The 26,470-nt window shown below is 40.8% G+C and overlaps 1 protein-coding gene across 2 annotated transcripts in view; it reads right to left on the minus strand.

The window, feature by feature from the left end:
• Positions 1-22,326, minus strand: part of yap1 (Yes1 associated transcriptional regulator) — a 29,443-nt gene extending 7,117 nt beyond the window's left edge. Inside the window, exons 1-4 of one of the 2 annotated variants that reach the window (XM_043264734.1) lie at positions 21,726-22,325; positions 19,120-19,355; positions 4,861-4,979; positions 4,082-4,195 (exon numbers count right to left, since the gene is read on the minus strand). In XM_043264734.1, coding sequence (XP_043120669.1) covers positions 4,082-4,195; positions 4,861-4,979; positions 19,120-19,355; positions 21,726-21,923 — 667 coding nt within the window. In that variant the 5' untranslated portion in view covers positions 21,924-22,325. Of the gene's footprint in view, positions 1-4,081; positions 4,196-4,860; positions 4,980-19,119; positions 19,356-21,725 lie in introns of both variants that reach the window. The other variant, XM_043264736.1, reaches the window with a different exon arrangement.
• Positions 22,327-26,470: the final 4,144 nt, after the last annotated feature.

The following is a 26,470-nucleotide window of genomic DNA, read 5'->3' on the forward strand; positions in this document are numbered from 1 at the left end:
GTGCGTGCGTGCGTGCATGTGTGTGTGTTTCTCTTTAAAGACTCTTATCTCGCATAGATAGTGGTCTATTGAAGCCGAACGGTGAAGCAGTAATGGCTGATCTCAGGGCAGGAGTGGCAGATATCTTGCAGCCAGATTTGTTGCGTCTGTGAACGGGAACACAACAACAACAACAAAAAAAAAAAGCTCTCGTTTCTCAGGTCTGGATTTCCCTGACTAGTCTGTACTTGACTGCTGTGGGTTTCTCACTTGGGAAACTCCATACCACAGCATGAAGATGACAAGAACACACAAACAAATCTTATCCATGTGGCCAAATGACTCAGAGTTGCATAAGTTCGTGCCACGGAGGTGTTCTTCTATGAGCCAGCAGAAGGAAGGAGGAGGAAACGTGCCAGAGGAACACAATTAAGAGAGAGCGAGAAAGATAAAAGCTCAGATTCACGTACGCTAGCTCTGGAACAACATCCATCCAGTAATAAAGTCTTCATCAGGTTATCTAGCAAAGCCGCCAGCCAATGGAAGCTCACCTGCAGGTGAGACCGAAGGGGTGTTGGGAAACGTCAAGAAACGCCAGGACCTTTGAAGCCTTTGTAAATATTTGCCGGCTGTCGATTTAACAGGTTTATTGTATAAAAGCAGCGCTCAAATTGCGTTTTCAGTTAAGAGATAAGCACACGAAGCAGTGGAGACAGGGAGAGAGACTCAATCTGTGTCCAGAAGAAAAGCCTCTCTATATCCTATCATACATAAACCTCAGCGGGCCACACAAAAGCAAGCTGTGAGCTGCCGGAAGCCAGCATGAGGAAGCTCAGCTGTGACTAGAGTGTAGTAGGAAACCGGTTGAAAGCAAGATGGAAGCCGTATCTCTTACAAGTAGAAACAGCAGGTGGGATATTTACACATCAAGACTTGGAAACTTTCACAGTTATTATTAGTGATTACTGCAGCGAGAAATGCAAATGTTTCCGTTATTCACACCAAGTCAATAAAGCAATATGTATCGCAGTTACGTTGCAGAAAATTCATCCGGACTGAGTCATAAAACTGCCGTCTAGTAGGTCCTTGGCTTTTTCTTTTTATACAAAACACTGCGTTCTTATAATATGCTCTTAAAAATCTTATTTAACCACAAATATCTGATTATTTATTCAATTATTTGACTTGATTACGCTCTCACTCTCATTTCTTTCACCAAAAAAGTACTTGAAACTTTGATCATACCGGAGGCACGTCTGAAGAAGAGATCTATACGCCACATATGAATTACCATGATTACAATATCTAGATTTGTAAAAAAAACACACAAAAAAAACAAGAAATAAACTTTACAGGAGAATTCCAAATTTTATCTTTTAACCTCAGAATTTTCTTCAGTTCTGAATCTAGCAGACTAAAATAAATATGAATTTTGTTCCCCCGAATAAACGGTTTATTAATAATGCATTAGCAAAACAACTGTTACTCTTGTATTGTGATTACTCAAATGACACAAATAAACTTAACTTGCTGTTAACAGTGTTTCCATAGAAATGCATAATTCTGAGTATGAGAATGTGAACAGCTTGAATAAAACTTCTCATGTTATCATCATGTAATTATGACATATTACAAATGCAGCGACAAGGGTATGTGTAATCTGATTTTTTTTTAAAATCCAGATAGATACTATGTGACTGAATGTTAATGCCAGGTGTGGGCTATAGGCACTTGGGAGTGTTTAATTTGACTTGGGCTAGTCAGCAACCACCCAAAACATGCTAGCATCCAACTAGCAACACCCAAAAACAGAACACCCCAGCAACAACCCCTGGATCTGCAAGAGGAAGCACTGCTAACATTTACATGAACTCTATAAATGCACCGATAAACCGTCGCCTTTAAATGTGAACCACTGATGTCACATTCGTCATCCTGTTTCCCAATAAGGCGAGCGCCTTGGGAGTTGTGAAGTGTTTATGAAACCGTTCGTGAGTTTGTGTGTCAGCTCAAAGCCCTGGAAAAGATGAGTGCTTCACAAGAGCATGACATCACTCTGCACTTGCCAACAAGGTGCCAACTCCAAGCCTGAAGTACTATGATAATCCCAGCACATGGCCGATATCCGAAGGTTCCAGTCAGCCTTTGTGCTCAAAAACTACACCACCCAACACACACACACACACAAAAAGAAAGTTTGCATGATTGTATTTGAGTGTAATGGCCAGATGGAGTGTGAAATACATCATAACGTCCCATGGTGGACTCTCAGATGAGAGTCAGACCTCACGGCCTATTCGCCACCTCTTGGAATGGAGGCATAAGTTTATCCCGTGGGCTTTCTTCCCTTTTCTCCTATTCCTCCCTTTCTTTTCCCTCTTCCCTTCCCCCTCTCTGGCCCTGCCTCTGCCTGCCCCCTTCCTCTCTCTCTCTCTCTAACATTGGCTCTCTTTGACTGAAAAGGTCTGGAACAGATTAGGAGCAGAGCTGCAGCATCGAAAGGCCTGGCACCGGCTCAAGTCCGTCTAGATGTGCAGCTGAGAACAGTTCTGCCTGCTCTGGGCCTCACGCGGGGTGGGAGGGGGGGCGAGACAGAAAGAGAGAATGGCCAGACTTCAGTTCTCTGTTAAAGGAGTACAATCCCATTCTACTCCCAGCTCAAATTACCCAAGTGTCTCCAATGGGTGAGCCAGACGGGACAACATGTCAGGTTAGCAACACATTTAATTGTTTTTTAGGGGTTCAACTGGTGCAAGGAGGCGTTTTTTGAAGTTGGTGAAAGGAGCTGGGGGATGAAAACACAAACACAAAAGGTCATAATAAAATGCAGACACAAGCAGTTACATAAAAACCGCATGGGAACGCCCAAACATTCTCAACTTGTGGCAAGGAATGAGTTAACCACGTCTACCCCCTTGCAGTACTCCCCCTCACATTACGTCTGTAATTCAGGGGCCCACCAGCCTTGTCCGCTGAACACTTATAAATCTTCAAAGCGCTTCACCCACCAGCGCCGACCCCCCTCTTTTCTTTTTCGTGCTTTCTCCCTCTCCTGCCTGCCCCAGCCCTCCTCAGAATGCTTACCCTTTTCTTAGTGTTAGGAGGACATTGGTCAAAAATGGCGCAGAACATGGTGCTTGTTCATACATGAAGAAGATAGTGAGATAGTGTCCCAGGGGAAAACTCTTTTGGGATGAAGGGAAGGCACTTGAAGCGTGAGTAACTCAAAGTGACATAAGTAGAAGCCTTCATCTCTTTGTGAGTCTTACGTGCTCATAGAAAGAGATTAAAGAGAGGGACTGAAAGGGGTAGAAAAAGGACAAACATCTCAGTCCGACAACCTTTCTGTGAACCATTTACCTCCACAGCAAAAAACTGATGATTAGATTAACGTGACAGTTCCGCTGCTTAGATATGTTTCATTGTCTCTGCGTATGGATTATGGATGCATATCTGAACAAGGGGTTTAACGGCATAATCAGATGCAGTTTGAGCTAGTTTGTATTTGTGTGCGAGTAAAGGGATCACATAGCAGAGTCCTGAGTGTGGAGCAGTTATGGCTAACCTCAGTATGAGTCACAGGAAGCAGGAATACTCTCCGAATAGTGTGGCACAAAAACACGCTCTCACTCACTTTCATTCGCACGCGGCGCAGAGAGTAGTAATCGGTATAATAATACAGCAATAAGAGATAGTTGCAGTTATTTTACCACAGTGGAACTCAGAATCGGTGATACTCCGAAATTAAAGTAGTTAAGTTTGGCTGCCTCTCGATACTTATTTATTTATTATTGTTTTTTTTCTTCCAGTAAAATGTTACTTATAGTGGACCATCCAGACATGTTTAATTGTTATCTTATCCACGTACTGAACAGATGTTTAAAACATGTCGTCGAAGTAGCGTTAACTCCGTTTCAGTCAATAAAACTATTTTTTTTTTGCAATTGCGATATTTTCAGTTGCCGAAATTTCAACGCATCGCTTATTTCTTTTATAAAATATTGCCGACGCTGTAATGCTAAGAGACTGATGTTCAATGAAAAGTGTGATTTATTATGATACTATTTTTTATTATTATGAACTTTTATGACTTTAAGCTCACCGTAACGCGGGTCAAGTCGTGGGTCCAGCCAAGAGGTGGTTTTGTTCTTGTGATTGATGTAGTAGATCTCTCCTTCTGAGGTAATAGCTTGCTCCCAACCATCAGGAAGAGGACCTGAGAGAGAACAGCCAGTGTACAGAAAATTTTCCATTACTAAGTGAAATGATCATTTTTGAAATCTGGCCATAATCCACACATATTCACGAGGTTATTAAATTTTGGAAAGAAATCTCCACCAATCACAGGAAAATTGTCAAAAGCAAAAGTTTTTTTTGCTTTGATTCCACGTTTGTAGTGTTGGGATTCACCTCCTTGCTGGCTTGTAACTGTTTAACAAGGCTTTTTTTAAATTCCTATTGAAAAAATATATAGGAAACATTCTTCCGGGAAAGAAAAAAGTGGGCAGAAACTGTTGCTCTCTATTATTTCAAGGACCAAACGAGTTTGCAAGGCATGACATTAAAGTCTGTGGGGAACACCTTAAAACACTGAACAGGACCAGTCTTGTCTGGTTCCAACAATTCCTGTTGAACCTTTCAAAGTCTGGACACCCAGGTCACTATTGTCGCTCCAACCAGACATGTCTACCTAATCATCAACTGCCATTCACATGCATTGATTCGCATTCGTCTGCCCTGATAAGGCTTTAGCATTTTCCGAGGTAGAGGCGGGTTTGGGTGGGATGTAAACAGAGACTGCTACACCCGTAAAATTACCATAAGAATGCCGGGACTGTGAGTGTAGTGTTTAATATGAAATGAGTGTCTGGAGTTGCTGACCTGAGGCAGGGTTCATGATGTTCTGCTGCTGCACAGGCACTGGGCTGGCCGGGGCGGCCTGGTTCATCTGAAGGAGGGCCTTACGTGGATCCTGCCAGGTGGTCGTCTGGTCATTATGGCTATGAGGAGACAGAGACATACATAAACAGGACTATTAAACAAAAATACTGTGGCTGTGACCTAATGAGCTGCCTTATTTGGCTTGACCTAATGGACCAAAACAAACTGCCAATTTTATCATCATGTATGCATGTACAGTCAAAACCAAAATGCATTCAGACACCTTCAACATTTCTCACATGATCACAGTTTATTCAACTATTATTTAGAAAATGAGAATAAAACATTAAATAAACCATAACAGAACAGATTCAGCTTGATAATGCCATACAACTTGAATATCTGTCAGCTGTTAAATGCAAGTATAAAATTAGATAATACCAATTTAGCTCAACCAATTCTGCCTGTTTTGTTCAGTCTGTGTGAAAAGTTGGTATTGGCATCTAAAAAAAACCTTAAGCAGGTCTCAATTCTTTAACAATTTTACTGGTAGTCCACTATATAATTACTTATGAAACGGTATAATATGTCAGAAACAGTTCACTTTATTTAGCTGTCCCCAACTACTAAAAATATATCAAATTATATCTGGTGTCAGAATCATTTTGGTGTGACTATTGTAAAATGTTTACATTCATTCTAGTTTAAAGATGAATAAATGTATAATATTTCAAGGGCACTGCACTACCATATAAACCAGTGTTATATATCTGACACTGGTTTATTTGATTCAAACAGAGTGCCCAGCAAGTGGACCTTTTACAAGATCTTTGTAAACACCTGAGCACAGATCCATTTGGACAGCATCTCAGTCCTTTAATCTGCATAAGCAAAAGCGAGCAGGAACCAAACATCTCCGAAGCCTCCTGCAAGCAAGCGTAAATGATGGTCTGTCCTGTCGGCAATGAAACTCCCATTCATTTCGCTTGCCCTGGCTGCTAAAAATAGGCTCTTATAAAAGTCCATTTCATAAACTTTACAATTGCCACCCACTCTTGTGTCAGATCTGCTGATGCATTGCTGTGGAGGAGAGAGCGTGGATAACCGTAGGCCGCTGAGTGAACTTCGACCCTGTTTACATGTGATTTGCCTGCATGCAGTGGACTGAACCGGTGTCATCCGCGCATGAAGTCACAGATTAGTGTGTAAGGTCAGTGATGAATAACACGATTACTGGAAAATGAATCAACAAGTCTAAAAGGAGGGACTGAAGCCAGGCTCGCACTCTTCTGTTTATTCAAATTTTAGACGACAGGGTGGCAGGGAGAGCAGTGCTGCTTGACGCAGTGTTGTTTTCTTTTTCACTGCAGTTTGTCACTGAAAGCTTAAAAGGAGGGCTTTTTTGCCACAATCTCGGCATGAATAGCCAACAGACATAGTCTCATTTGAACAACAAAAAGATAAAAGTTACTCCAAAACCTCCAAAAGCTGACATATATGATTTCTAGGACACTAGAATTTGAAAAGGCAATGCAACAGAACCATTTTCATTTCCTTAAAGAATCTTTCAATCAAAGGCTCTTTAACGAACAATCTCTTTCTTACCTTTATATAATCTGAAGAACTTTATTCAGCCACAAAGAACCTTTTGTGAAACAGAATCAGTTAAAGGTTTTTTTATGGAACCATATTAGACATCACAGCACCTTTATTTTCAATAGCGTATCACGGCACATTTCACGATCTAATCTCGTAGATCAAACCTGACAAGCCGTCACTAGCTGCTAATCTTCACATTTTCTTTCGAAAACAAATCGAGTCTTCAAAAGAAAATGGTTTTGGTGTCCTGAAGGCAACTATTTACCTCCAAAACCAGCATTCGTATATTTTCTAGCATACTATCACGACACACTTCATGATCTAATCTCGCAGCTTCCTTAAAATGAAACCTGACAAGCCATCTCCTTCCTTAACACTAGCTGCTAATCTTCACATTTTCTTCTAAACAAATAAAGTCTTCCAAGAAAATGGTTTTGGTGTCCTGAAGGCACAAGCATGCAATTTATGAGCAGTGTTAGATATGGAGTGGGCGGCTCAAAAGACCTGCGATATGAGGCTTTGCACGTTCTGTCAGGTCTTCGAAACTACAGCCAGTGCAGATTAGGTTTTTAATTCAAACTATTGCTCCAAGTAAACACTCCTGGAGGAAGCAGATTTACGTAAGTTCAGGACAATCCAGGCGGTTGTGAAACATCTTTACAGTGAGAATGGGCTGCAGCACTCGGTGCAGAGGCATTTCTAATGACGGCTTTGTCGGGGCTTGTTGTTCGATTGAGATGTAGAGTTAACACAGGGAAAAAGCCCCTCTCTCTCCCGTTCTCTTTCTCTCTCTCTCAAGCGAGGGCCTGTACATTCAGGCAGGGTCAGTCATGGGTCTCCTCCCAGGAGGTTTCTTTCTCTCGCTGCCTGTTCCAACACACTGAAGTGTCAGGCTCTTTAACAATCTGGCGCCAGTTTTACAAAGCTTTCACCTGCTGGACAAAAGCTCAGACCAAGCTACGACCCAAAACCCTAAATGCTATTCACTTGCTCCTCTTTCCCCCTAGCTCTGCTCTCTTTGCCTATTTAAGACAGTTTTTGTCACTGAAAACGTAAGATCTGCATACACTGAACTTATATTTGAGCATCCTGGCTAGTGATAGACCAATAAATCTATTTCAAGATTAATGGCATTGACTGATAAATATGTTTGATTGGCTAATAAATAAGTGTCACCACCTTCTTGTGTAGGTTTCTGAATCTACTTACAGACTTCTCAATAAATAAAGAAAATAGCTCTCTCTCTCTCTCAAAAATAAACATTTTGTCATTTTAACATTTTATATAAACCTCATATACATCTACTTGTTTATGTAGTTAAAACTTTAGTGCCATAAAATTTCTAGAAAGTACGGTAATATTTCACTCGTTGACCTCCAGTCTAAGTTTAATCTAAAAATCAATTATTTGTAAAAGGCTCAATTGTTTTAGAAATCACACAGAACACAATTCGCTTTACTGTGCATAAGATCTATTACGCTCATTTAATACAACAAAACTAGTAATATTGTGAAATATAATCACAGTGTAAATATACAATATAATAGTCAGTGTCAGTGATCCTTTATATATTTCAGAACAAACTTATTAATTTCCAAAATCCAAAAGTGGTGTATATTTAGTCTACATTGGCATCAATGTATACTAATAGCTTTATACGGACCATGAACGACCCTGAACTCTTGATACTGGCATCAGCTATTGAAAAACCCATTCTGTTTGGACACTAGTCTTGATAGATAGATGGCTGACCGCTAGTCTACTGGAAAAGAAACCACAGGAGAAAAAAAAAAAGCCTGGGAGGATGTTTGACCTTGTGGATAAATGAATTCTGCAACTTTCTGACAGGTTTTGTTTGCAATACCGAATTGACAAGACCCCTTTCCAATCATAAACACAGCCCGGTGACCATTTTTTCCTGCCGTCACTTTCTCTTTGCGACCAATTAGTCACTATTCCGCCATTACTGCCTTATAAGAGAGGGAGGGAGCAAGAATAACAAAAAGAGGAGAGAGAGAAAGAGAGCGACTGACTCAGCACTTCACCACCCCCTCTTCTCTAAGCTCCCTCTTGTTTATGCTTTACTGATCAAAGGATCTGCCAAAAACTGCCCCTCTCCCACCCACCTACCAGTAAGCCACCCTACCCCCAACCCACACACACACACACACACACACACTCCAGGAAAACAGCCCAGGCCGCAGCAGACGAGGAACAGGGGGCCTCTTCAGGAGGGTCACGGGGGAGGGCCGAATGACCGTCAAACAAAAAGAAAAGGCCACAGAGGAGGAAAAGGAGGAGGAAAAAACGAGCGCGGAAGCAATCCCTCAGAACTCCATTGGCTGAGTGGATCGCTGTGGTCCTGTTACACTTTATGTCACCCCGATCCTCCCCCTCCTATTGCTGCTGGAAACTCTGACAGAGACACGGGGGGAGCGAGGGAGGGAGAGGCGGTGTGAGTTAATTTTAATTGGAGCACAGGATGTCGAGTATGAAGATCTCCTCTTGGGTTTCAGCGAGGGCAGACGCAGGCGCACTCACACAGGTGGGCTTTATTAGCCCGAGCCCTCTCCCCACACCGTGCCTTTTCCATGCAAAACACCGACGCTTATGTTTAATTCAGTGTCACGATGATCCAGAACGAAAACCACTGACCGTAACCAACACAAGCGACAGCTTACTCGCAACGTGCTGCGAAAATCTCTGAACTCAGACTAAAAAGATTCGCTTCGTTCCAAAACAGAGCAAGATGGCACAGGCGACTGCCTTCTTGCATGACAGAACCTCATAAAAGAATGATCTGGAGGGCACTATATAGCGAGCGACTCTACAAAACACACGTGACTCTCGGTTTATTTCTTCACTGACCTCACGCCGATTAATTACGGGACTGACGTCTTTGTCGAGGATCTCTCAGAACAGATTTTAGGTCTGTGATGCTGCCGCTTTTACAGGCAGCTCTCTAGCTTTTGAAAGAGAGAGCAAATGTGTTTTTGTATTCAAAAGCACACCATCCAGTCTGAGTCAGAGCCCTAACATTGCGTCACTCTCGAGCGTCTGCTCATGCGATGTTCTCTCTGCACTTCCAGCACAAGCGAACAAACACACTTCACAAATGAGGCAGACTGGCTTCCCTTTACTCAGCGGGAAAGTACCGGGAAAATGGGAGGATAGTCAAAAAGCAGCCAAGAGTAACAATAATGGTGAAATCCATATGCATCTAATACTTTGCCTGTCATTTATTTGTGATGCCAACCTGCATTTGATGAGCTGAAGTCTAAGGTCCTTGCACACAGAGTACGAAATGTTTGTATTTTTTTTTTATAGTGCTGCCAAACGATTTACCAGGACTAAATTGCGTCTAAAATAAAAGTTTTGTTTACATAATGTGTGTATACTGTACTATAAAAACACACATATACACATATATACTTATGAAAACTGTTCTGTGTATAATAAATGTTTATCTGTAATGTAAATAATATATACACTTAAACAGTGTGCGCACATATACATATACATATACATACACACCGTAATATTTAATGTAAACCAATTTTTTTTCGTATTAGCATCCTTTTCTATTAAATTGCTTACTACTGGTGCGAAAATGCAGGAATTCAACCCATCTGATTTTTTATTTTATCTATGATTTTTATGCACGAGAACTTCGGACTTAACGTGCCAAGACCTTTAGAGATCTTTTTGTGTTGGGTCAATACACTAAACAGCTTTACCTAGCCATAATATGGGATACAAATAATTTTCACTCAAAAATAAATGTCAAACATCCTCAAGTAACACACTGAATTAAATATATTTGAATGTTTTGTTTACAGCTTCACTTTTTTTTTCTATGCAGTGCAATAATAAGTGACCAGTTAAGTTCACTCATCAGTGCAGTTTAACGAGGCTGACCGCACATTCACACCGACAAACACACACCTATGGCAACGGTATCCCACACTCCCACATCATCGCCACTCATAGCCATTACAGATCACTGGGGGCCACCAGCTGAGAGGTATTATTGAAGATTATGGGGCCAGAGATGGAGACAAAAGCATGGACAGGACAGACATCCGCTCAAGAGACCCCCACAAACACCCTCCAGAGCTTCAAACATCATCGGCCAGACGACTGCAACCTTCTTTCTGCAGCACTCCTTCTGTCCCAGACTTAAGCAGACTGGGAGAATGACAAACAGACAAAGAAAGGTCTACAACCCTGGTAGCAGGCTTTTGCTTTATAGCCAATAGACGAGGAGAGCGGAGGTGGGGATTCAAATCACATTGAGCCATGACCACACAGGAATCACTCCATGACACTAAAGGAGACAGTGCTCTATAGAAGCTCACTTCCTGATTTCCTCTCCAGCTGTTATCACCGCTCATGAAACCAGAGAGCGCTCGAGGAGGAGGAGGAGGAGGTGGTAGGTAGAAAACGGGAGGTTAGCGAGCTCATGGCAGTGGGCCTAGACCCACCCAAGCGCTCGACATGATTGATGGCCCAATTATCAGGGCCCTGTTTATTGTGCTGCAGTTATTTATAACGCAGCGGAGCTTGAGGTGCAGCGATGAATGCTTCTCACAGTTGCGCTCAACTCCGCCAGTGCTGCATGTTTTCCACTTTGCCTAAGAAATAACAAATATCTGACCTTGAAATATGGAGCATATACTGGATGAGCTGTATTCAAAATAGCAAAAAGTGCCAAGACAGCATTCCCTATTCTCTGTCTTTCAAAATTAGCATTATACTCACTTTCACCTGAGAATTTAGCAGTAAAGGCATATTTAAGGGAAAATACAACTTAAGCTGCATAAACGGCACCTTTTTACCATTGAAAAACATTTAACACATAGTAACACTTTATTTTAAGTGTATATTGTTAACATTTTACGTGTACTTACTACTATAATAACAATAACTGATGCATAATTACATGCAAGTTACCCTAAGACAAACCCTAAACATAGTAAGTACATCTAGTATCTAGTTAATTAATATTAGTCAGTACTTTAATGTACAATTACAGTGTAACAAAGTGTAATTAAATATTCTTAATGTGTATAATTATCTGTTAGTTATACATAATACCACACGTAAAAGTCGCATTTTCAATAAAAAATATTTTAAAAAGCATGACTGTTTTCAATATTGACAATAAAAAGAAATGTATTTAAAGGCGGCGTTGTGAAGGATCATTTGATTAAAAAAAAATGGAATGCTTTTTTAAAATCAACAATGAAATAATGGCCGCTAAACAAAATTCAGATTTGCCATCACATTAATAAATTAAATTTGATAATATATTAACACAGTAAATGATTTTAAATTGTAATAATATTTCTTTTTTTTTAAATATATTTTTATTTTAATAAGAAATCTTATAGAACCTAAACTTTTGAACAGTAGTGCATCTGTCTGTTACTAGCAAACACTGTTAAAATAACACAAGGACAGTCTGTATATTAGTTTAGCATAACACACACTGCATCTAATGAGGCCAAAGAGAGTCCGCCATTACGAATGACTGAACGCTTCTAGTCAGGACAGAAAGAGGACATCAGGCCTCAGTCAGCTCTCCATTTCTCCCTCACGGCCGAGCGAGCGAGCGTGCACCAGGACGGGTGGACGAGTGACTGAGCTTCCGTCAGCAGGACATCATCAGGAGAGATTATTGAGCGACCTGCTGACCTCTGGCCGGATTTAAGTTCCTCTTTGAAGGAGGGCTCATATCACAGGAGTCAGCGGACAAAGCAGCGAATTAACACACAGAGAGAGAGAGAGAGAGAGAGAGAGAGAGAGAGAGAGATATTCTGGAGAAAAACTTGGGTAAAGGTTATGTAGTTCTCAGAAGGGGTAGGCAAGCTACATTTTAAACCATTTAACTTTTTCTTTTTAATGAAAACGTACCATTAAACTGCTGCTAATGACAAACCAAAACAGCATGACGCCGAATGTGACATTCAACACACTCCCTGTGCTGTTTGGTAAATGTAAAGAGCGTGTTGAATGAGACCCTGCTCTGAATACATAGGCAGGGGTTCTTCTCGAGGCAGTTTGTTTTCCGCAGTGACAGTAGGAGCATTGATGTCTGGGGCAAAGGTGTTACATCAGGACTGGGTAAACTCTGGTCTGGCTAACTCTGCTTTCTATATGTACACACACACACACACACTCAGTCACAGATGACACTCTAACAGGAAAGGGGCTTGTTTGTGCGTGGTCAATAAAGCCAGAGCTTGACAAACACACATTTGCTCAAAGTAAATGCTTCACACTAGATGAGCTGAGAAATGAATCCACTCTGACCTGGGAAACTAAACATTACAAAAACGAGGCCACTGTAATCTAACTAATGACTCAAACCAGGAAATGGGTCTAAATGGGTCTTCTGCTCACGTCGTAAAGCACAACGGGTTCAGATGTCAATTTAGGCTGAAATGCGAGTTAAATCTAAACGAGGGGTGCATGAGCAAAATACTGTGCATTACATAAACGATTATATTGCGTATAAATAATCATAACGACACTAATATGCCATATTGGGGAAAATATTTTAGTTCATTTCATTTAAGCAAAAAATGTACTAATATTGTGAAATCTTATAGCAATTAAAATACAATATTCTCTCTTTTGATGGATATTAAATATAATACATTTCTGTAGTTAATTATACTTTTCTTATAAATAACATTAAACAGTCCTGTTCACTGATATCTACTGTTTTATTAATGGTATATCAAAATGATATAATGTACACATTTCTACCATCACACAGTATTCATCAGCTCTAGTAGAAAGGCCTATAAAAAGGCCTCGATCGCGCATGGAACAAAAGTATGATTGTGGTCTGGTTTTGTGAGGAGGACAGCCTCTCCCTGCGATGTTGATCACATTTGCAATAGCAAACTTTCACTCCTTTCACCCGTCCTCCACACAAATGTGCTACAAATGGAGCTAGGAAGAGAGGCCTGACCCAGATGGCTAAACCGTTAGCCATCAAAGAGACGGCCAAAAGCGGTACACAACACGCCTGCTCCAAACTCACACATTTCAGGGTGCAATTCAACACAGAGTGATTCACACCGAGCCCGAACGGATTTAAACGCAGACAGGAGTGCCGGAAAATCAAGTTAGAATCACATGAGCACAAAACTCCTCAAAATCCTGTCACGTCTATATTTTGCCCGTAAAACCCATATGAACCGTTTCGAAACTGAGACGGATGTGAATTTAGCCTATACCTCCTTTCAGAAAGAGGGGAAAAAGGCAGAAAAGCAAATATTTTCCCAACTGGCCACAGAAAAATGGAGTTTGAGTGTGTGAGGAAAATCCAAAAGAAAACAGGCCACCCCAGAAGACTGCAGCACTCAATAACAAAGACTGTCTGAGCTGGCAGTGTGTGTCTGGACATGCAGGGCTTCCAGGAGCTGCACCGTCGCACTACAATACTACTACAGCTTAATATACATGCTTTCTTCCCGAGGAAATTTCCTGGTTCTTTCCACTGGAGCACCAATTGGAGAGCTGTACTATTAACATATTAAACTGGCAGAAGTTTATCAGTGGTGATAAATCTGTATAGAAAAAAAATATGAATATATAGCTGGCAAACTGGTTACAACGTATTATTGGGTTACAAAAAATTTAATCAAATATATTTATATTTATTTATTTTTCATGATATATTGCTGGCAACGTTGTACACCAGTTTGCCAGCAATATATCAAGCATTTCTAACTTGAAAAAGTCAACTTAATGAAAGAGTCCTAATGATATACATTCAAGGGAAGCCCTGCTATCATGTGTCCTTGAGATTTTCCAGTTTGTCCAATCATGCTCACCTCCTACCCAAACCAAGAAAATCCCATGGTGGGAGCAGACAGCAGGAAGGAAACAAGGGGCCATTTTTAGTCTACAAACCTTGAGGCCACACCGATCTAGTGGTAGAATAAGTTGCAAAAACCAAACAGTGCTCATTAAATCACTTAACACCATGCTTTTACCATTACCACCAGGTCCCTTCACACTCTTACGACGGGTCACGTCCTTTAACTCCTCACCCAAATGGTAGACTCTTGATTTCGAAATTACCTTACGAGGCATATATATTCAGCAACATTTTTAAACGAGGTAAGACATTTGCGACAAACAATGCATGTAAGTTTCGCCTTCAGGAAAGACTCGGGGAAACACCTTTTGTATAGTAATTAAAAGCAGCATGTTTTAAAGCGGTGGAGGGGTAACGGTGGTTCCCATCACAGAGTCTAATCCCTGCTGTGGTTGGGGTCCACTTCCCTGAGGGCCCTTCTCGGCTAGGGCCGCCCTCCCATGGGCTAAATCCCCCCACTGAGTCCTGGCTTTAATAAGACAACGGAAACACTGATTAGCCCCTCTATTTGGCCACATTCTCCAAATTAGAATCCTTCATTAGTTTATGACCCTGGTCTCAGTGTTAGTGCCCTGTGAACTTAACCCCCCTCCCTTCTCTTCCTGAGGTCCCAAAAAACAGGCAGGCGAGAACTGAACAAGATGACCCTCAACCGCCCTGAGCCCCCCTTTCCCCTCGGTCTGAGTCTATTATAAATCAAAGCTCACAGTAAACTGTTGGAGAAAAAGGGAAAGAGAGGAGGTCAACACATCATGTTGACCTTTCCCACTTCTGTCTTCCACAGGGTTAATAATGAAAGCAGGAAGACAAGGGGGGAAAACAGGAGACAGAGACCTAGGAAGTTAAAAAAAGACTAGGCAACAACTCATTTTAACCTCCAGTAATTATAGATTCAATCTACACACCAAGAATCAGATTTATTTAACAATTCGTGCAAAATAAATCAGTGTTTGGCAGATTCATAACATGTAGGCCCACGTAATGAATTTGTAAATTCGTAAACGTTATAATTTGCCAGAAGACCGTATAAATCACACCTCTGACTGGAATAACATGCTTGACAATATAGCATATTTTTTTATATTGCTAATTTGAAAAGTTTTCCAAAACACATGGATAGAGCATAAACATTTTGATTCCTCTAAAAAATATAATAATTTAAAATCACTGTAATAGTGTTTGTTAAACTGATTATTTTGTTCTGGTCTAAGCCCTGCTCAATTTTAAGGATTTGTTATGTACTTCATAATGTAATAATAAAACAGAACTTACACACCAATGCAGATGATCTGTTTGTTTGTTTTTTCTCCAACTAGTGTAACTTTGACTCAACTTATAGTCAACTGGAAGCCAAATTATAGCCAACTTCTTTTACAACTTATCTTCCTGCATTCTCAGGAAGATCCACAACTAGCATCTGGAAGCGCCACAGAACTAGTTCCCTATAATCCTGGGCTTTTGAGGCGGCGTTGAAACAGTCTTCAAATGACTGGGTGTTGCAGGTTGATTACGACTTCTGATAGCTTTGTGTTTCCTGTCATTTTCTTCCCGCTATCAAAGTGTCACGGGACACCACTGAGGCCTGAGCAAAGGCTGAACTAAATATAGGACAAAACGGTTACAGTCTAACCATTCAAAGCTAAAATCTAACTAGATTTAATGCAATAGATCTTTCACTGTGTGCTCAGAGTCTTGTTTGTTTGTCTATATCTGACCAGGTCACATGAGTGTCACTGGATAAATAAAGCAACCCGCTCATGCTCTCTCTCTCTCTACTTTATCTCTACTGAGCGGATTCACAAACTGCGCTTTCATTCATGCCGAAACGGAAACCAGGCTGCTTGTCAGACTTCCCTTTGCTGTGTGACTTACATGTGGCCGAATGAGAGAACCACTGGGATACTTCGCAAACCTCCGTCTGCTTATCTGCAACCAAAATAAATGGTAACAGATATGCTCTCTAATGAAATCTCTGGACTTAGGAGAAAACGATTTGCGTGAGGGTCACGTACAAAAGAGTAGTGGTCACCTGAAAGCAATGTGAGCTTGTTATAGTTTCTAACGGGTTGGCTCACAGCCCTCTCACCACCCCTCATCTGAAGAGGGCCCGATTATAAATAGGAGTGTGTTTGTTTTCCAGGACAAGCTTCCTGAAGCCTTCAGTGTTTCTGGATTCTAGACATGTTTTGTGCACAAAGGGAATCACTTTTATTAATCTGGTAAATTATTCTGTATTTACCGACTGACTTTCATAGTATAGAAAAAAAATACTATGGAAGTCAACCAATGTTCCTTTGGGTTCTTCCGAATATTCAACTCCTACAGGTTTGGGACAAGTGGAGGTTGAGCAAAGGATGACAGAAGTTTCAATTTTGGGTGAACTAAGACCAGAATAACAATGGACATCAAGCTGTCAGCAATTGACAATGTAGCAGGGAACCGCAAAACTCAACTAGTTGGTCTAAAAGTAGCACTGTGTAATTAGGCTGGTTTCAGATTCATCTGACATGAATGGGACTCGCTCGTAACATTTTCGTAACATGTAATGGCACAAAATCTCACAATTTTAAGTTAGACTATTTTTGACGTGAGCATTGTTTCTGAAAGTAGCTCCTAACTTGTTGACTTAGTCGAAAACCTTAAAAAACAGTTGGGTTGTCAGTCTTAAATTTTTGCTCTAAGAGTATTTCACAAGGATTTTTAGCACTAAAACTAGCTCCTAAATCTGTGAAAAATTAGGGAGTAGACTCCTAAGTCACCAAGAACAACTCATTGCTGTTGCTGGCAATCAACCTCAATTTAGAAACATTTGATGATAATTAGTCACCTTTAGGGTCTTCGAGGCTACCCCAACTTAAAAACTTTGAAAATGCTGCAGTTATCGTTTCAGTGTAAACACATAGTAATGTTCAGTACGTACACATGTGCGGTATATGTTGATTTTAAAAGAAAGCATGAACGAACATATGCCTCAATATAGTACATTGCTGCTCAAAAGTTTGCTAATGCTTCTTCAGCAAAGTATGGATTTACTTCACCCTTATTATAACCAACAGCGGAGACGCAACATGTAGTCGTCACGTCCCTACAGGTACTGTTTCCTAACAAGGTAACAGTGACAACTACTGGCCTGGCATACGTAAAAGAGCAAAATACATGGGTTTTTGAGACAGTGTCTTCGAAACAACCCTCGAGATGCTCAACCCTCGACTCTTCTTTCAGCTCCTTGAATTTGATAGGGGGTAACAGTGATATGCTAACTACAAAAACGAGGAATTGTTGACAAACCATGTCAACTTCCTGTAGGAAAGATATCCACAAACAAAGCGAGGGTCAACGACAGCAACAAGCATGCATTTCTCTCAAACCCCAAACAAAGACAAGTAAAAAAAAAAAGAGAGGGGTCGTGCAGACAAGACGAGACAATCATTTGTGCATTTCAGCAGTGAAAGATCAAACGCAGACCCCTTTAAAAACGTAGCAGTCTCAATGTCTTCATTTAAACTTTCTTCATTTTTCCGTTCAAGAAGAACAAGAACGACCGGACTAAATTTGGAGCCGAGTCTTAAGGATTAGGCGTCCTCATTGTTGGATGCATTAGCAGTTGCGACATTTCCAAAACATAAGCCTTGGTCTTGTGAGTCGTCTACACAAATGGAGTTTTCCCCTTCCTGTCCCTCAACCCCCTTTTGCACAATTCCTGGAGATCTGGTCCAAATGAAGCAGATGTTCTCCAGATGTTCCTCTTCTACACATCTGTTTTTAAAAGCCCTCTTTTTTATCACAGTAAATTGGGGGCTAATCATGTTTGTCTAGAAGCGATTGGTCAGAGGGTCACAGTTCCAGACATCCCAGGACCTTTGCATTCAAACATTCAGTCCTAATATAGCAGCTATGAAATAAGTAGCGACAACTTGAATAGGACTTATCAAAAAGACACAATGTACTCCTTAAATCTCCCTTTTTAACTCCTGTGTGCAGCCTCTGTCCTGTGGACAGGCTTCTGTGGCCAGGCAGATGAGTTTACCAGGCCGGCCCGTCCTCCACTCGTTCTACGCTCCTACACTGGGCCTTTGTTCCCCTCTGAAACCCAATCCGCAGAAGCACTAAGTACCAACACACACGCACATACACAGAGAGAAGGAAACCTTGGCACACAGGCTAACACACTAGCAAAGACTAGGATATATAAACCAGCTGGAAAAAAAGACTGCTTATTGGGAGTTTTGATTAAAAATGAGCTTTCATCTGCACATTTACAAAAATAACCGAAGTAATTTTTTAATGGAAGCATCAGCTTGCAAGTTTGACGTCACACACCACCGTTTTTGGGTCCAAAAGCCAACAACAAATGGCGCTAATATACACACTCACGGTGCTGTAATACTGCTGTAAAAATCACGATTCTAAAATGCATCTTTAAAGGCATGTCAGTTCGTAACGGTGATTCGTTTTTTATATACCGTATAAGCCAGAAGACTGAGTTTCTACAAAGCTTGTCTTGAATATGTGAAATTATTCATTTGTTCTCACACAGGCCTGTTGAAACAGCACTCTGATGTATCCGATGCATCAAGACCTCACTAAAATACACCTCTATTGTAAACCTCTACACATAGCAAGTCTTTCAATTTTAAAATGACTGGGAGCACTGCAAACCTGACCCCAATCTGAAGGTCAACAATGCCTTATCAAGACATCAAACAGCCCAAACCCATGTCGACATAAGCATCATATCAAGCACGACAACGTTAACAACTCACTTTAGGAAGTATCTCTGGCCCGAAGGGGTCTTGGCCATCTCCCAGCCCGGGGGCAGTGGCACATCGTCGGGTATTTCGTAAGAAGACTGGCGGAGGTGCTGAGGTGGGGCGTTTGCTGGACCCATGCTGCTCAGCGTGCCGGGAGAAACTGCACCCAGCTGCAGGGAGGCGGGTGAGGAGTGTGCCCTGACGTGCTGGGGCGTGAGGGTACCAGCAGTACCTGCATCCGTGCTGGCCTGTACAGGGATAGAGGATTATCTCAGCATAAAGAAGACATTTAGATTAGGATTAGATTTAAAGCAAAAAGGCTACAAGCAATAAAGTCTCTTAAATAGCAAAGAGACTTATGTCTAAACCTTAACCATTCAAAACAGGGATGAAGTCACATATATACACAAAGAACAAGCACGTGCACACATATGATTCTTAACCAAAGACTCCTTATTGTAAAGGTCATATACTATATATGAAGTTATAAATTCCCCCCTTGTACTTCTGCCGAAATTATGACAGAAACGAGGGTTAGAATGCATGAATACATTCATTAATCATGATTGATCTTACAATATAATTGTTAAAGCATTGTTTCTTATGCTTTTTGTTTTCTTTCCATTCATATGTAATAAATCAGTTTTTTCGATGACATACGTCTCAAGTCCTTCACTTGTAAAAATTGTTACTGCAAATCATTCTTTGTGTTAAGTACTCTAAGAGCCTGTGGAAAACGGTTCCCAGCTTGCAAGACACACTCCCTGTGCAAGCAAGAGGGTCTGGCTGTTTTCAGGCGCTGCATGATATCACTGCGCCAGCTGTGGCAGCAAACGTCCTTGATTATTACGCCGGGATGGGAGTATAGTTCCTAAGCATATCAGCCTCGAAAACCGCAACTTTTCTTAGTACATGATAAAACTACAGAAGAGTTTTGAATGGGAAAAATAACTACATTTTTGGTCACTTTTGAGCGAGATGCTACCGGTCTAATCAGATTCAATTACCTATGCTAAGCTATGCTAAAAGTGCTACAGCCAGAGCAAGATATCAGCTGAATGGATTCAAAAACCGTAAAACTCAACCTTTTTACTTTTTTGGGGGGAGTTGGAGAATGAGTCAAAAAAAGTGGAGTGTCCCTTTAAGTTATGTAAATAAACGTTTTAAATCATTTTTTTTACCTATGGGACCTTTGGAGGGTTATCAAAATACGGAAAATGAGTAATTTCTTTTCCAGTTAATTCAGGGAAAGTCAGAGCATAACAGGATAAAAAGCATTTCAAACATGACTAAACGTATTTATTTATTAAATTTACACAAGGGCACTGTTGTCTTTTTGAATCATAGCTGAGTGTTGCTTACATTAGTTTTATCAGCTTATTTTACAACAACAAAAAGTGAAGAAACGGATGTGGCCCAGGCTGCAGACTTGAGGAGGAGCTAAGTAGGAAACAGGCTGTCCTGGGGCAACTATTCATCAGAACTGAACATGTGCGCATGTGCGAGAAGTAATTTCCAAACCCAAGAAGACTCGATTACTTTTGTTGACAACTTTCTTCTTTTCCGTCTTTTTTTTTTTTTAATCAAGCTTTAAAATAACTATCTTCACTCGTGGAACAAGTGCTTGAAACTATAAGCCTCGTGGTTTATAAAAGGTTTATCGCTGTTCCTACGTGAAACGAAAGATAAAGCATTAAAAGCAAAAGGCAGTTGCAAAACACCGAAAAGCATATTTCAGGAATGAAATCGTATGTGTTTTCTTTCCGCTGTTTAGAATAACACAACCAGAGCTGCGCCGCATCGCAAAAGAATCACTCTTTTGAGTCGGTTCTTTTGAACGAACTGTGTGAACGGGTTTGCAAATAGGCTGAATCACTACGCGATTCAATCCGAACCACTCCTGAACTGCATCGTCTGGAGAGGTTTCACTCCGTAAAACGGTAACAGAATGTTTTATATAACACAAAATAAAAAGCGCTGGATGAAGTTTAACGTGTACAACTGAAATCAAACCTGGAAATAAATCATCTCGTCAGAGTTCATGCAACTAGTGTGACTTTGCACTGTCGGTCAAGACATTTTAACCCATGAAAATATAAAGTGCACAGAACGCTACGACAAAGTACACTTTTTTAATTAGTGCAGAGGTACCCCTTCTTCAACTTCAACTAGAACTAAGAACTTATTTTCTTCTGTAGACCAATTTTTTTCTTTGTTGCAGAACTAGCTACTTTCCGAACGGTAACTTTCAGTTCAGATACTTTTCTTGTGGCACAGTCGGCTGCATACGAGCTTAAGAATAACATTTGAGGAATTGCATTTTTTTGTGTTATGATTTTTTAAATACAATTTCTATTTGTTATAAAATACGACTGACATATCATTCTTATTATTTTACTTTATACTCTGCTGTCACACGCTTATGCGCTACCATTTCTTTATTCTCATTCGCCGCATTTGATCACGCGACAAGAAATCTACCTGGCCAGAGTTACACGCTAAACGTTATTATCAGCGGAGACTGAAAAAAGTCGTGCCCCCCTCGCTCCAGCTGCAGTGTCAGGCGCAGGAAAAGTTTGTGGAAATATTTGGTGGTTTCTGTGGGGGTGGTCTCTTACTTGTCTGGAGTGGGACTTTGGCTCTGGCGGCTTGAAGAACGAGGCCGGCAGCTTTCTCTGCCTCATCGGCACGGAGGGGGGGATGTTGTTTTTCGGGTTCATCACAGCATTAAAAAGAGCCTCCAGATCGGTCTCGGAGTCTCCCCGAACATGGACGATCTGATGGCCGGCAGGAGGGTTGTGCTGGCTCGGATCCATGACTCCAGATAAAACGCAGCTCCGCTTTCTATCCGACTGAAAAGGCAGAAACCTTAAAAATCGGCCGCAACCATAAAACGCCCAGACTTTAAATCCAAACAGCTCAAAGCTGTTTTCTGTCCGTCCGCTTTGTTAATTATCCAAGCCTTGCGAAAAAAAGTTGGCAGCGCTGTGTTTTTCTGCTTCCCGAGAACACCCCAATAAATGTGGAAACGCGCATATCTACCAAACTTTGTCGTTTAAACTTCTTCTGAAGTGTCTGAGCTCTTTAAAAGCGCTGTCCGCGTGACTTTCCCCAAAACTTACGGCTCCTCTAACGCAGACATTGGTAATGACTGTACTGCGCGTTGAAAATCACAGCCCTCTCACTAACCTAACTAACTTTTTTTTTTCTTCTCTCAACTTCTGAAAGTTTGGGCAGGACATCAAACTTTATGAGTCATGTGACCGCTGACTCAGAGGGGCGGGGCTTCAGCGAGAGCCTTTAAAGCCACACGATTTTCTTCTGTTTGGGGGCCCGTGCATAAACACCATACATATTTATATATTTCGAGCATCAGCGTTTTAAGCGTTTATTACTACAGCGTTTAAATACCTATTATTAGGGTCGTATATATCTATTTTCTAATTTATTAGAAAGCTAATACATTGTTTCGTCTTTTAATATATCATCAAACGTGTTCGTGATAATAAAACAATCATCGTGACAGAGCACTTTATTTACTTTTATATAAAAAAGCTGTCTTTAAAAGCTGATGCGTGTGTTTTGTTTTTTTTTGTTTTTTTAAAGGGTGTCACAATTTTCATTCATATTTATGCCGCGAAGTGTCACTCGCCACAAAATGAATCTCATTGTACAAAAATACACCAGTGAAGTTCAAGCACTCGCTTCTTTATGAATAAAGAAATAAATTGTCTTTCATTATGTAGAAAGCTGCAGAAAAAAGTAGTTCCATGCAGTTCCCATAATTGTTATGTAAATGAGGCTTCCCGGGCCATTGAGAAATCATTTTGTCAAGACTGAGCCCAGCTCTTTTCCCATACATTTAACATTGAGTGACTGATTATGAACCCCCTTTTAATCCCCTGCGGGAACTGTAAGGGCATGATGAATGGATTAAAAAAGTTACTTTGTACTTTTCCCCTTTTAGCCAGCCAACCAATATCCAGCCCTATCACGAACTGTCTCTGCGAGCCATATATAATTAACCGCATTATGTGTGCGTGTTTTGTCAGTGCCTTGTCATTTAGGTTCTGCTCTGAATTATCTCCGTATTAAACTCTAGTGAATGCAGGGGAGACCAGGGAGTTGTTAATTGTAACGCCGTCGTTTGTGAACGGTGTGAAATCGTTACCGGACCGCCGCCGTCCCAAAGTGACCTTTGAAGACTCCTTTATCGCCATTTTGAATTAAAATGCCATTTTGAGGGTCAGATGAGAGCGGTGTCGGATGACGGCAGGGCTATAACGACAATTGTTTTGAAATAATTACATTTTGAAATGCCCGGTTAAAGCGTATTTTTCAAAATGGCAAGTTAAGGTAGCGTGAAGGGGGCAGGCTGGTTTTGCACCGTTTTGTATTTGGAAGTAGATATGGAATTTTTAGTACAGGCGTCAGAGCAAAAATCTGATATTTCAATAAAATGGATTGCCCTGATTTCCCCCACAATGTCCAGCCTCTTTTATTTTACCGCAGCAATATCGTGATGTTCCTTAATTCGATCGTCCTGTTTGCGCGTGAGTGTAAGATCATTAAAGAGAGGTATATATCCTGAAATGATGGAGGCAGTATTTGAGGTTTGTTCTGGGGGGCTACACTGCCCGACCCTGGGGCAGACCACCCACTTAGCCGTCCTGAGGGTGACTCCATCATTTAGTCAACATGTCCCAACATCTTTGAGCCCGTGACAGTTGTTGACGTCGGTGTTACACGGGAAACGGAAGTGCTGCTGAACAAAATTATTGTCGGCGATCTGAAACAGCAGAGCCCGCATAAAAAAAAAAAAATACTGAAACTGTAGTGTTCTTAAAATACACCTCCCATCTTTTAGATCACCTGTCATGAATAGGGCAATTCCCCAACTTTCATCTTTTAAGACGAAGACGTCTTATTTGTTTTGTTGTTAATCCCCGTGATAATGAAGATGGCGGTGGAAATGTTTCCATGATCCTCGTCTGAATGGAAATTGGAGCGTTTGTGCGCCCTCTATAGGTCAATGACTGATGACCAAAACGTTTTATTGTATTTTTCTTAATCATCTTGATTAATCAGAATTCATCGTGGGCATTTTTAAAACACATTGCATTAGCAATAAAAGTACACAATATGCTTTCCTCCTCACGCTCCTTTACCGACCTTAAAGCAATGGCTCACTCCGAAAAAATGTATGAAAATGTGCTCAACCTTGAGTTTTAACTAAATATACGTATAATCGTAAAAATGTAGCATTAGGCTATATCAGCTGCTCACTAATGAATGGGTGCCGTCAGACTGAGAACCCAAACAGCTGATAAAAAACATCACAATAATCCACAAGTAATCCAAATGACTGATGAATTTTGTCACATCAACACGTTAGAATCGCTTCACGGCAAAATTTGTACGTGACTCGTATTTGCTTAAGTTTGCATCATTGATTAATTTCCTGTTTGTTATGGTGAAGCCGCGCGGAGACATTCTGTATTGTATGAAGGTGGTTGGACTTGAAAAGGTTACAAAACAATGTCTTGGGGTTTGAGCCTACAGCTTCAGGAAGTGGAAGCTTCATGGAGCCACCCAAAGAAACGTTAAAACGGTTGGCCGTCAAATAATGAATGACGATTTCACGACTTTGATAAAAATACAAAGGTAAAAGAGTAAACAGTAGAACGTTCTCCACGACATCGGCCAGTAAGGCTGCGCAGGAAGCGCACACGAAAGTTTAAAAAGCTAAATAGGATGGGAATAAAATGTAGTGTTCAGATGAAGCTAAGGTGGAGCTTGAAACCAGGTCTCTGCTGGGGTGGGGGTCTGGGACTCTTTATACAAACAGGAAGGAATGCATGGTGCAAAATGCGAGCAAGAAAATCTTTTCCTGCGAAAACTGAAGCTTGGTTGTAAATTATGAAAAATATGTTCTTGTCTTTGCTTAGTCACGTCGACCTGAGTATTCTGGTGAACAAATGCAACTGATCTGAACGCAGAGTTCTTGGAAATGACCGAACCTGCTGTCTACAAAATATTAAAACTGATCCAAATAGAACTCATATAATGTTAGTATTAGTGAGTATTTGTAAATATGCGTGTTTCAGAAAAATGCTATTGTTTTTGAAAAGCTTGCAAGCACTCCTTCTATATCAATCCATTCAGGACAATTAAATTAAGGTACTAAGTGTTTTTGGAGGAACCCCAGCTATGGTTTTTTTCTTCTGGTCGATGTGTTACGCTAATCGCGATCAATTTTCCAATTCAGTTGGATAGCATGCTTGCACGATACCAATGCTTACTTAACCGCTCATGCAAAAGAGAAAGAAAAACACCCTGAACACTTCATGCTCGGTGTGGTTTAAGCTTCGACGGCGTTCATTCTGTCAGGTCTTTCTGGGAAGGGTGCAGTCTCTTCTCCGGTCAGCTTGCCTTGGCTTGTTGCAGCGGGTGGAGGAGGTCCCTGCACCTTTGAAGAATTTGGCAAAGATTGCCTTCCCTCTTTGAAATGTGACAAATTGAAATGTATTGCAAGAACACACTTGCCGAACAGGTTTTCCACTCATTGTGTGTCTGTACTGTACTGTCTAAAGGGCAGTTTCTCACCTAAATTTCTTTCCACTTGACAGGGGGAGGTTTTCCTCCGCTGACGGATTTTCTGTTTCCACTTTTTCTGCAAAAAAAACGTTCCTGCACATATAAAACGTTTTTTTTTATATTGCAAATGGCGTTCGGGCGGAGAATCACGTTGTTCTCTTTTTTCGCTTGAATAATGGGTTATTAGTTACATTATAAAAACACAAGAGATGAGTAAACTAAAAACAAAACAATTTATTTCCTCGGGTGTGGTTAAAAATCCTGACATTACCCAAGAACGCGATTGGCTCTGGGTTGATGCTTGGTTTTTGGAGCAAACGTTTGGTCTGTAATGACCCTAAACGTAATCTAGAGGTGTAATCGTTGGGCTCCATTATCGTTTTTGAAATCAGCTTTTTACATCTGTATGAAGTGAATAGATACAAAAGAAAGGGCATGGCAATTTCCTTGTCTTCATTATAAAAGTATCAGTCAGCAGTCAGTCAGCTCTTGACAGATCTTCATGTTATGCAATAAAACGTTGCAATTAAACCATCACAGACATAGCAGACCGGGGATTATGAGATAACTGCAGTTAGCCATGCAGAAGAACGGCAGACTTTACAGATGTCCTCATGTAAAATACAACTGCACGAGCAGTGCAGCTCATTGGTTTTGTCGCGACAATTTGTAATCTATTAAGCTTTTAAGAGATTTTAGAAAAATGACAATTTAAAATGTGTAATCAAATGCAACATTGTTAGATTTTTTTTTTTCAACATTCATG

This window comes from Puntigrus tetrazona, chromosome 18 (genome assembly GCF_018831695.1).
Source record: "Puntigrus tetrazona isolate hp1 chromosome 18, ASM1883169v1, whole genome shotgun sequence".
In the NCBI taxonomy this organism is placed as follows: Eukaryota; Metazoa; Chordata; class Actinopteri; order Cypriniformes; family Cyprinidae; genus Puntigrus; species Puntigrus tetrazona.